At 42.5% G+C, this 12,137-nt stretch overlaps 1 protein-coding gene across 1 annotated transcript in view; it reads right to left on the minus strand.

The window, feature by feature from the left end:
* TLL2 (tolloid like 2) overlaps positions 1 to 12,137 on the minus strand; it is a 93,112-nt gene that overhangs the window by 17,426 nt on the left and 63,549 nt on the right. Inside the window, 5 exon segments of the mRNA XM_040563977.1 lie at positions 307 to 441; positions 2,603 to 2,789; positions 3,732 to 3,877; positions 7,939 to 8,055; positions 11,484 to 11,586. Coding sequence (XP_040419911.1) covers positions 307 to 441; positions 2,603 to 2,789; positions 3,732 to 3,877; positions 7,939 to 8,055; positions 11,484 to 11,586 — 688 coding nt within the window.

The raw sequence follows: 12,137 nt of genomic DNA on the forward strand, positions 1-12,137 counted from the left end.
CCAATGTTCCCCCTACCCTATATGGTATACCATGGAAGATCTGCTCTGACCAAGAAGGACAACAGTTTTTAGAGGGATTTAGCAGTAGACAATCACTCTACTTTCAGTTTTTCACCCTAAACTTGATGTTAACAAAACAATTTTGGGGGGAGTTGATTGGGGGGGGGGGGGGGGGGGTAGATAAACAGAACCAGAGAAGATGAGAAGATGAAGGGAAAAGGAGAATCATCTCGAAGCTTGTTCAATTCCTTTGTTAGCTGTAGTACCCACCCTATCGAGAGATGCCTCAATCTCTACATCACTCACCTTCACAGCTCTTTTTATCAGCTGTCAACTCATAGCCAGGCTCACAGGTGCATTTGTAGCTGCCCAGTGTGTTCTCACAGTGCTGCTCACACCCACCGTTATCCGGCAGAGAACATTCATCCATCTCTGTCAGGAGGAAACCAGAACAAGTCACACTTTTCCCTCACATTCCTCAGGTAACACTTTTGGACAGAAGGATAGTACACAGAGATTTCATTTTCTGGTTTTTGTTTGTGGATTCACTATGAAGAAAGTAGAGCATTCCTTTGTTGCTCCACGCTTGGACACAGTATAATAGCTTCTAATCTGGCTGTTAAATTACGCACTTGAGAGGAAAGAGAGGTGTTCTCTCCTACAATCATAAAACAAACAAACAAAAAAACCCTGTAAATAGTCTTCACAATGGGAGGGACATGAATTCTCACGCCCTGGCCATGGGCAGCTATATTTCACTAAGTATTGTCTTTCCACTAATGTTTGCCATCAGGTAGAAAGGCACAAAGTGAGCGTAAGTCAAGCACATCACAGCTAATACTTTAACCATGTACAGAATATGTATGCTTCAGTCATATAAACAACTTGTTACCAAAATGAAGATAAGTAACGAAGCACAACCTTAGAGCTTTCCCTTGAGATATACATGAAGGGTTGGACAAGAAGTAATTGCTCTTCATATCTTCTTGACGTTCTCTCTTGGACATGATCAACGACTTACCCTCTCTGAGATGCTTGCAGGTTTATTTTCTAACTTCTCAGAGAAGTTACCACCGCAACTTGTCACAAGGCATAAATTTCAAATCAATTTTTGTTTTTTTTTTTAAGCTGAGTTATTTTCTTTCAGTGTTGTATGACATGTGATTTATGCTCTATTTCTTTCATAGTATGTTAGGACAAAGCTGACCCATTGGCTCAATCAGGTATGGATGGTAGTCTGCTGAGTGCCTGCAGAGACATGCAATTTGTTCGTTTATTTTCAAGGAGTGGCTGGTACTCACACAACATCCCTCTGGATATGGAGGTAGTCTGCAGACTTCAGATCCCAGCTTGGGATTCCACACAGACTACGGGTATGTCTACCCAGCTTTTGCAAACCATCATCAGCTCTGCCCACAGTGCAAGTTGGCTAGAAAATGTGTAACTGTGGCTACTGTGGTGCTTGGCCCAAGCAAAGACACTTATGCTCCTCAGCTGGACTGACTAACAGGGACTCAGCAACACCCTTAACATCCACAAGCTGCATTGTTCTTGTTCACACATGCAAGTTTGAGCGGACTTTGCAAATTCTAGTCTGCCAGTAAAAATTGCACAGACAATACCCATGTCTGCAACTGTGCTAACAATTCACTCTAAGCAGTTTTATACCCCTGGCACAATCACCCTGCACTACCAGCTCCTGAAAGAACCCAACATGTCTGAGGAAGAAATACTATCTGTATCTCTATGGAACCTGAGAAATTTAAACAAGTAAATCCAGGCGCTCTGAGAATTGTCCAGGGGCTGGAATGAAACATCACAGTATTTGTTAGTGATCTTGTAAGCACCCTTAATACAAAGGCACAAGTTGAATTAGAAATAAAGGACTTATGCAATCCAAATATTGGCATTGCAGCTATTAGGTACTACCTCACAGCAACCGCATCAGGTATTTTCCCAAGTAGTTTATATTTGGTTTCTGCCTCTATCAAGCCACCAGGGTGCTGGTAAAGAACCATGGCTTGGATCCAGCTCTTAAGAAAAATCTTTGTCTTCATTCGCATCTTCCTGAAAAGGATCTCAGATTAGGAACATGTTTGTTTCCAAAAGCATTCTAAATTTTTCCCTGGGATTCTACTTACATTTCAATTTACCTTCTCTCCAGAAGATACTTTTGGAATAGAACTAAAGCAAGGGTTATTTTTAAACACTCAGACAGTACTAATCCGTCTTGAAAATACAGTATCCCTGGCCAGAAAATCTTGGTGATAATTTTCTGAAAGACTATATAACAAGTGAAAATATGATCACAGGCTAATACCGTGTTACTCCACACAGGGTGCTAGTGCCTGCGCTGGTGATGACCCATAAAAAAGGCTGCCCTTTTTTGAGGGATCATCAGTAAGGTGATGTTCATGCCTCATCATCAAACCTTTCTATACCCTCAAAGCAATTTGTGTATAGACTTGATTTTGGCAGTTGTACAGATAAGTCGAAACTTTTAACTAAAAGCAGATAAATGCTAACTTCAGTTTGGCAGTAGGTTAGGGGATGGTCCCTAAGTTCAACCTTGAGAGGTACCAGAGATCACATACCTTTGAAGAATTTGCTGCAAAGCCTGCTTTATTGATGGTTGCATCAGATGTAAACTTCATCCATACTTTATTTGAGCTGGACTTGATATCTCCTGGCTTCTCGTAGCCACAGAATTGACCGATCAATGGGCTGTATTCAGTGAGGCCATCTCGGATCTCCAGGTAGTCATAGGAACATGTGTCATGCCATTCAATCTGCAAATAGAAAAGGGTGGGCCTGTTGCTCACTAGCATGAGAGCTGAGTCAGGATTGCTACCCAGTTAGACATTGGCCAGAGATCAGCTTTGAAAGCAGCATCCCAAACTGGTCACAACTAGCTGCATGTCTCTTGGCTGCTGTTACTCCTGCAGCTGAAATCACATTCAATACAGATACATCTCAGGTCAACAACTATTTCATGGCTACCCTCCAGTGAAACTCGGTCCTTGACTTTTTCCATGACAAGCTACTTTTCCATGAGAAGCTGTAAGTAATAGAGAAGAGCAACTACAAATAAATGTGCTCAAGGAAGAGCCTTGGGGTTACAGTCAGGGAGTAGTGGTGTCAGCTCTTTCTTGGACAATCACAGTAAGTGTGCACAAGCCACCAACCAATTAGCTAGATGGGATTTATGGACAAACCCAGGTCCTGTCCACTCCTGACTGTGACTAACACATTAGTAGTCAGAAAGATCATCGAGCACCTAAGAGTGTAAGACATCCTATAATTAGAAAACCTTTTTGAGCTTTTCAAGGACTGTCTGCCATCTGGAATGTGATGTTTCTTTGGACAGTCCAAACACACCCTGAAATCTGCCAAGTCCCAGTAACGCCAACGGGAGGTTTTTTGCTTGGATTGTGAACATTCAGTTTCATTTGACCAGAGTGAAGTATTAAGGACTCCTGAATCCCTTACTTAACATAATCAGCAATTTTGTGCCCATTCTTATTCTTCCTATCTGGACTAACATTTTTTGAAAACTCATCATATTTTAAACTTGGCTTCAAAATTTCTGAGCAAACTTCTGGTGAGCATAAAAAAAAAAAAGTTCAGAACATTATTTAAGTATTATTATTTACATTACTTCCCTTTTAATTTTAAAGGACCTAGAGAGCTTAAACAATAAGTATTCAAGAGCTTACAATGGCATTTCTCACCTCAAAGGCTTGGAACGTGATTCCTATGTGAAAGCCCTCAGAAACTGTGATCTTCCAGATGCACTCTTTGGAAGGTCTGTAGTCATCTGGGTAATTAGGAGATTGTATCTGGCCAGCATCTTTGTGAATTTCTCCACCACAAATAGCTTCATAAGAAACAAGCAGCAAAAATGACATTGCAGGGGTAAAGCCTGCTCCATAGCTAGCATTCTTCCTCATTCAAATCTGTATCAGTAACACTTCTTGCACAAAGGCAACACAAATGTCATGGCAGGTTTTAAAAATCTACCATTATGTCTTTAATAGCATCTCCTGTCTTGCTGTACCAACCTCTTTAGAAGGTGAACTCACTGAGACAAAGAATTTTATGGATTTGTGTGTTTCACACTCTAGGGTCACCTCCATAACTGCTTAACACGTGCAATCAGTAATAAGGACCAGGAAAAGATGGAAGGAAAAAAAAAAACGAACAGCTGCAAATCTAATCCAACCACAAGATGGCAGTATTAACAAGCGTGAGTTGAGCTGTTCACCAGGAGACCATCAGGCTGACTACTGCGCATGAAAAATTTAAGTTTGTGCTAGATGAAAAAATGAATAAATTTAAAGACCAAGAACAGATAACTTAATACAAAATCTGGTTTCATACAAAAATAGCAGAGACCTCAAAGACAACAGCAATTCAGCATAGTGGCAAGCAGGAGGGTGCCTGAAAACTGAAAAAAGCATCACCCCAGTCTTCAAAAGTGCGAGAAAGAGGACCCAGGGAACTACATGCCAGTCAGCCTCTCCTCAGTCCCTGGAAATGTGATGGAAAAACTCATCCTAGAGGAATCTCTAAGCATGTGGAAGACAAGAAGGTGATCAGGAATAGTCAGCATAGATTCACCAGAGGAAAATCATGCTTAACCAACCTAGTTGCCTTCTGTGATAGGACAACTGGCTGGACAGATGACAGAAGAGTGGATGTTGGTCTGCCTGGACTTCAGCAAGGCTTTTGGCACTGTATCCCATGACATCCTCATAGGCAAGCTCAGTCAGTTGGGCTGGATGAGTGGATGGTGAGTTGGACTGAGAACTGGCTGAATGGCAGGTCTCAGAGGAATGTCATGAGTGGCACAGTCTAGTTAGAGACCTATAGCTAGTGGTGTCCACCAGGGGTCAATACTGGGTCTGGTATTGTTTAAACTGGTAATAAATTAAATCAGTGACTTGGATGAAGGAATAGAGTGCCTCCTCAGCAGGTTTGCTGAAATTACAAAACAGGAAGAAGTAGCTGATACTCCAGAGTGCTGTGCTGCTGTTCGGAAGGATCTCAACAGGCTGGAGAGATGGGCAGACAGGAACCTCTTGAAATTTAACAAAGGCAAGTGCAAGGTCCTGCATCTGGAGGGAGTTAGTTGTGTGGATATGAGCCTCCTTATGTCCTAAAAATTGCTTATAGCAGGTAACATTGTCTTGGTTTGTCTTGTGAGTTGCTGATATTTAACTGTAATCTATTTAAAGAAGTGCTTCACTAGTGCAGTGCTAACTTCTTTCTTAGAGAATCAGAGCTCAGGCACAACCAAATAGCTGCACCTGAAATTCAGCTGCAGAGCACAATTTAGATCGCAGTTCAAGCTCACATATTCAGAGCTACAAGTGGTGCTAGACCTCTGAGGCACCCTTTAGTGAACTGGTTCCCCACCTAACAGAAAGAGGACTATGTCATTTTTTTGCTCTCAATGTCTTTAATTTTCATTTTTAACAGCCATAAAATTGTCAGCCTGCAAACAGTAGTTTCTCTACCCATGGCAGTAGTTCCACTATATTCAGTTGAGTGGTTAACTGTACTGGAAGAGTTTTACTGCTAAATGGAAAGAACATCTGTTGACAGAGTCTGAGAAGGCAATAACAATGATAAATTTGAGGCTGCCAGCAGTGGCTATAGGACAAAACCACCAGCATCTTCTCCATTTTGATATAACAAAAGAAAGGAACAATATGACTGAAAAAATGAGGACACTTTCACTAAAACTGACTTCCTGTCTTTTACTATACAATAATTCTACCATAACACGGCTACGTGCTTCTACCTCTTTTCCTCCCATCTATTTAAAACCTTAGAGACAAGAACCTGGAGGAATCTAAATCCAAAAATCAGGTCCTCACCCACAGAGCTCCCAGCAAAGTTTGATATGCGCAGAAGTTTAGATGCACTCCCAGAAAAGAAGAGGACAGAGAAGCAGTGGTAAGACCCACCTTGACTTTTCAATATGTGAGGGAGAAGAGTTCGAAAGAAAAAGAGTAACTAACAGCAATGCAGAAAACTTTACGACAAAAATTTACAGAAAATTAAAGACTTCAGAGCAGTCTCTCTTAGAAATAAAAATTACCCTTATTGCCTAGACACAGAATTCACAAAGCATCAGAAGCAAACTACTGACAATGAAGGAAAGAAACAAGCTATTATCTATCTGCAGTTGAATCAGAGGGAAATTGGGATTATGGAAGATTTTGGAAACTCTCCCACTTCAGCACATAAAATATCCAGAGAGATGCAGACAATCTCATTACCTGCTCCTCTAATAGGATGAGGCTGAGTTAAGAAAAGAAATAAGAAAGTGGGCCATCACTGCTACAAACTGGCTTCCACCAGTCATAACCTGTACTTGCTCTCAGAATTGGCAAGATTTTCCCACCTTTCCAAAGGGAAGTTGCTTACAGGAAGGGATTACATAGAAAGCTGAAACCCTGAAGAAGCAGGAAAATATGAACAGTCAGAGGGACGCAAAGTCTGACCCACTAGATACACATACCACTTTCATTTCTCTCCTCAGAAATTAAGTGAAGCAAGTATTGCTCATCTTTAATGAACCTATAGGGTCACTTATTCATCAACAGGATATACAGACAGTTATCCAAAGGAAAATAAAGTTTTGCAAACTGACTTGGGTTGTAGCAAATATATATATATATAAAAGAATACTTCAATATCATTTATCAATATAACCCATGATGCATATGAACACACATCATGAAGAACAAGAAGATGCTTCCCAAGACATTTCCTTACATTTCTTTTTTCTTTCAAAGTTAGAGCAGATACAGTGGGTTATCCTCCAGTGCTAAGGACTAAGTGACTGGCCCACAAAAGCAATAAACCTAAATAAAACAGTCTATTAGAGACCCACTAGTTTGATCACTTCTAATTCAAGCAAACTACCATAAAACGGGTGTTACAAACCGCATGGTCCAGGCAATAGCTGCTTCTCAGAGAAACATAAAAATCAGGCAAGCTACCTCTGCCTCCGGGCCAACAATTCCTGCAGAAACCAGACATTTCTCCTGTGTAAAGGATGTGCCAATCCCACACTGTTGTGAAATCCTCACATGCTTTATTGCACCTCCCCAACAGTCCTGCATTTTCTTTGCTTTCCTCTGGTAGTATCATTATTCATGAGTATACTGGACACTCAGCACTGGGTTTCCAATGTCATGCTTGTTCCTGCAGCTGCAGAAAGATGATGTATCGTTGGTACCATTCCACTCAAACTCACTACTACTGAGGACACTGGTACTTCTAAGAAAATGCCTGATGCTCAGAGAACAATGGAGGCTTTTAATACAACTTAGAATTGTTATTGTCAAAAATAAGCATATATGGAAAGGGGATGTTACTAATGACTTTGCTCCTCCTCTGAAGCTGTCTCAGCATCCCAGTGCCATGCAACTTGAAAGTACCTGATCTGCAGAAAATCTGCCAGATTTCTAATCTTCTTTAAGTAAAACGTAGAAGGAGAAACCAAAGAACAGCCTTTGCATTTGAGTTAAGCAAAAAACACCAACAAAATAAGCTGCTTAAGTGATGTAAAGTATATGACCTAAACCAGAACTTTGTTAAATTACTAGAAGCAACCCTTGCTACATATAGTAAGCCTGCTTGCAGAGGCTTGTTAGGGCAAACAGCACCCTGGGCTATGAATGGAAGCCATTGCCCTGTGCTGCTATCCTATCCTATTCTCCAGAAGAAATGTGATGATCTAGTTGGAAGATCCATACCTTGGTCTGCTGAAACAGCCCACAAATTCTGCCAATTCCCATAAAGCAAGAGCGGGTGCTGTGTCTAACTACACGGTGAAGCTGAACTCCTACTGACCCCATAAATCCCTGCATCCTGTTCTGACTGCTCTATGCAATGCGACACACTTCTAGCTAAAGGCTGTACCTTCATAGACCACAAAGAAGCCTTTGCCCAGGATGTTACTGCTGCTCCGGAACTCGATCCACAGCCTGCTGTCCGTGGAGATTACTGGTTCAGGGATCTTGTCGCCACAAAATCTACCTAGAAGGCAGGAAAGAGACGATCAAGATCTCCTGGCTGATTGGCAGCACACCTACTGGTGGCAGGCACCTGTGGTTCTAGGAAGCAAAGACAATCTGTGGTTAAGGAGCAGTGCTTGTGTAAAACACCCTTTCACTCCCACCACGCCTACTTTTGAAAGAGTTTCGTCTTCTTTTTTTTCCCCCATTAATTCTAATTCTCTTCAATTATTAAATACCAGATTTCCTTCAGCTGGCAGGAGAATCCTGTAAGCACAGACGCAGCTTTTGTTACCCTGGTAAGTTCAAAGGGGTTCTTGTTTTAATTACATGATTGGGCAAATGAGCTGATAAAGGTGGGAGAACCATAACCTGTCCTGGAGATAGGGCATAGGGAATGTCCTTTCCACTTGTTAAATGTTGGAAACTCCTTCAGTTATTTGCACCCAAGACCAATTGTCCAAGTCAATCTGAGGGCGGGATGTGGCTGAGAGGATTATGCGGAATCCCTAAAGAACCACTTAACATAGTTTATCCTGTTACTGGTGCTAAAAGTCCCTTATCTATCCTCTGGTCTTATTCCTCTAGTAAACCTACCTCTGTCAGGTTAAACCTTCAGTCATTCAATCTCTTTCCCATTCAGTATCTTTGTGACCAAGAACCTTTTTAGTCCATCATGCACCTCTGCCATGAGCTCTCTGGTATGCATCAGCACTGGTATATACCTGAAACCCTCAGCAATGGACAATCCTAAAACAGACCAGCTGCAGAAGGCAACCTGCCAGAACAGCCCAAACCACCTCAACAACCCTCCACTCAGTTTCTGGTGTTCCTCTGCCTGTCCCACCCAGAAGCTCCTCAGGGAAACAGAGCAAACCACTAAGTATGCACAAAAAGCACATACTGCAAACACAGTTCTTCACTTCAGCTGACACCAGCAGGGCTATGTGCTGAAGGCCTTGGCACCTTGTCAGACTGTATTCCCTGTAGGAGTTTGACAGGGGCGAAGAGCAGTTACTTGGGTTAAAATTCAGTCAGGACAGTAGTGATAAGGATCCCTGATCCTGGCCTTGTGAAACCAGACAATCTTTCTTTGAAAACCCTCCATTGGGTGGAAACCTGGTTTATGCTTTACTGGCAAGACAACACCTTAGTTCCCACTAGCAGGCTGTATTAGTGGTTCCCTACACTGGATAAAGAGATGGATTGTTCTAGTTCTATTGACTGACAGGCAGAGAAGACTGCGACATTCCTGCGTATGCAGGAGAGTGGTTGGCATGAATCTTGTGCATTAGAAACCAAGAGGCCCCCTGTGTAGTTGTCTGCCCACATCAGCTGTTGCCACTTTTGTCTCTGCCCACCTCATCATCACCATTTGGCAGCCTCGGGAAGCTGATAAACCTTCAGGGATGCAAGAGTTCTGCCCCCATGACAGGCCAGTCAGGGCAAACGAGAATGCACAGAAAGGGAGTTGCGAACTTGCTTGTCTCCAACAGCAGTTTCACCGCCAACATTTTCCCTTGTGGAGTCCCTCACTCAACATTAGTCCCACACCTGAGCTATACTCAGCTGTTCTGTTCTGAGCCTCTGTGCCCCAAAGCTGCCCAGCACTGCTTGGGAAGCGTGACACAGGCCTACAGCATAACAATACCATCTCCCATCTTCACTCCCCAAAAGGATACTAACAAACAGCATCAGTGCTGCAAAGCTCCTTCCTCTAGGGTCACTGAGCAACTGCCTCCTGGGTTTATACTTGCAGTTTAACAGGGTGTCAAGGAGAGGAAACACAGATGAAGAACTAGAATGAGCAAGCTCCTGAGAACATGATAAAGGGCCCATTCATAAAAAGTTATATACCATTTAAAGGCTGGGTTTTCACACACGTCCCTGGGAAAATATGCAGCGCACATATACTTTTTTTTCTCTGCAAAAAGTCCATGCTTTCACAATTCACACTAATCCCCCTCCCGCCCCCTGCTGAATTGCCGTCTGTCTGCCTCTTCCGAGCTAATTTCATGGGCTCAGCCCCTTGCGGGAGCTGTGGCCACTCAAGCAGTGTCTCATTCCAGATGGAAACACTCACAAGTACACCTGCATGAAGGTGACAGGGAGGTGGCTTGGCTTCTGAAATACCTTCAAATTACTTGGCAGAAAAAATAAATAATGGGGACCTAAGTTAAAGCCACAGGAGCAATGTTACCTGATGTATGTGCAGCAGGAAAACGATAGCTGCTACCAACCCCAAAACAGACAGGAAGCAATAAAAACAGCTGCCAACTCCGTGCTGAAACACAGACCCATAGAAACCTCTAGAGAGCAGTACAGCTCCAACCTAAGAACTTCATTCTGTATTACAGCTGGAATTTCCCATGGGGCTAAGGTGAGCATAGCACCTAAATTTCCATCACCCCACTGACCTCACACTAGCACAGATATGTGCTGCAGCACTCGGTACAGCACCTCTAACGCAGCTGGTGATGCTACACAAGCTGATTGCTTCTTGCCTTTTGGGTGGAAGTAAACTGTTGCATGTAAGGACACTGAAGTGAGAAGGTCAGGATAGAGCCAGTGGCAAAGCTGGGAAAAGTAAGAGGGAACTTTGACTGCCCACTCAGGGTTGGGAGAAAACTTGCAATTATGATAGCAGGAAAGCAGAGGAATGAATAGGAGGACGCTGAGGAGGACCTGCACCTTTTTTGAGAACTCTGGGAGCAGAGGTAGAAGAGAGCCCTTGCACAGTTTGATATCCTAGGCATGGTCAGTAATCCTTGGGCCCAGAGGCAATTTCACTGCTAAAAGTACAGAGGCTCAAAGTACAAATGGCCATGAATGGAACAGGCTGCCCAGAAAAAACTGTGGATGCCCCATCCCCAGAAGTGTTCAAAGCCAGGCTGGATGGGGCTTTGAGCAACCTGGTCTAGTGGGAGGTGTCACTGCCCATGGCAGTGGGATTGGATTTAGGTGGTCTTTAAGGTCCCTTCCAATTCAAACTATTCTGGGATTCCATGATTTTGTATTCTTAAGGAGAAAATTGCAGGAGCTTGGGCCAGGAGCTATATGACTGCTTTGTTTCTTATCATCTGATGGTTCTACCCAGATCTTACAAAAAAAAAAAATGTAAAGCTCCAGAGACCACATTTCTAATCCCAGCCATGCCCTTCACTCACTTCCCTCTCTGCCTCACTTCTCAAGCTAGAAAAGGAATAAAGTCTTTGCAACCAAAACGACTTGGGAGCATTGATCATTTGGTGTGAATACAGCACACTGACATCTCTGGATGGAGACATTAATCATGGCCAGTGCACTGCCTGGACACAGGCTCCTTCCAGGTAAACCAGCTCCTTCAGGCTGGTTATGGTGTTTTGTTTGTTTGCTCTGTTGTTGTTTTTTTCCCACAATAAGCTTCAAGTAGAACACACAAAATGCAATTAATATGAAACAGCTACTCACCCAGTAACGGAGCCTTCCTCCAGTAGCCATCACGCACCTCCACATAATCATACCAGCAAAGGCGACTTTTAAATAAATCCATTGATGTGAAATTCAACATAATCTGAAAGAACGATTTTTTTTTGGAATATGAACTACTTTAAAATGAAAGACCCTATAGACTACATACTTCATCTTTGCTACAGTGTGTATGTGAGTATGCAGGAAAAGATAGTTGGACAACTGGTTGGAGTTTTACATCAGCTTTCCTTGAAAAAAGAAGGCTTCTCAAGGAATTTTAATTATACTATACAGTACATTACAGAAGACAGCATTTTACCATCCATTCTATAGTTCACACAGTCACTGCTCCTCAGTTACTAAAATGCTACTAAGACTTTTTTTCTTTGAATTAAAAATGAAATCCTTGGTTTTGATTAATGTGAATATTATGGAGACACACATTTCCCCAAAATACATATGTTTGGGGTTTATTCCCTCATATAAATGTTTCCACTAACAAACAGCTAATTTTGCTGACAAGCTTCCACATTCTGACACATATTCACATAATCACTGTGATGCAATTATGTTCAATGGCTTTACAGAACAGAGTTCAGCAAGAAAATGTCCCATTTGTCTCCTTCCTCTGTAACAAGGATTACTGGCCTTGCT

The sequence above is a fragment of the Cygnus olor genome, chromosome 7 (assembly GCF_009769625.2).
Source record: "Cygnus olor isolate bCygOlo1 chromosome 7, bCygOlo1.pri.v2, whole genome shotgun sequence".
Taxonomy (NCBI): Eukaryota; Metazoa; Chordata; class Aves; order Anseriformes; family Anatidae; genus Cygnus; species Cygnus olor.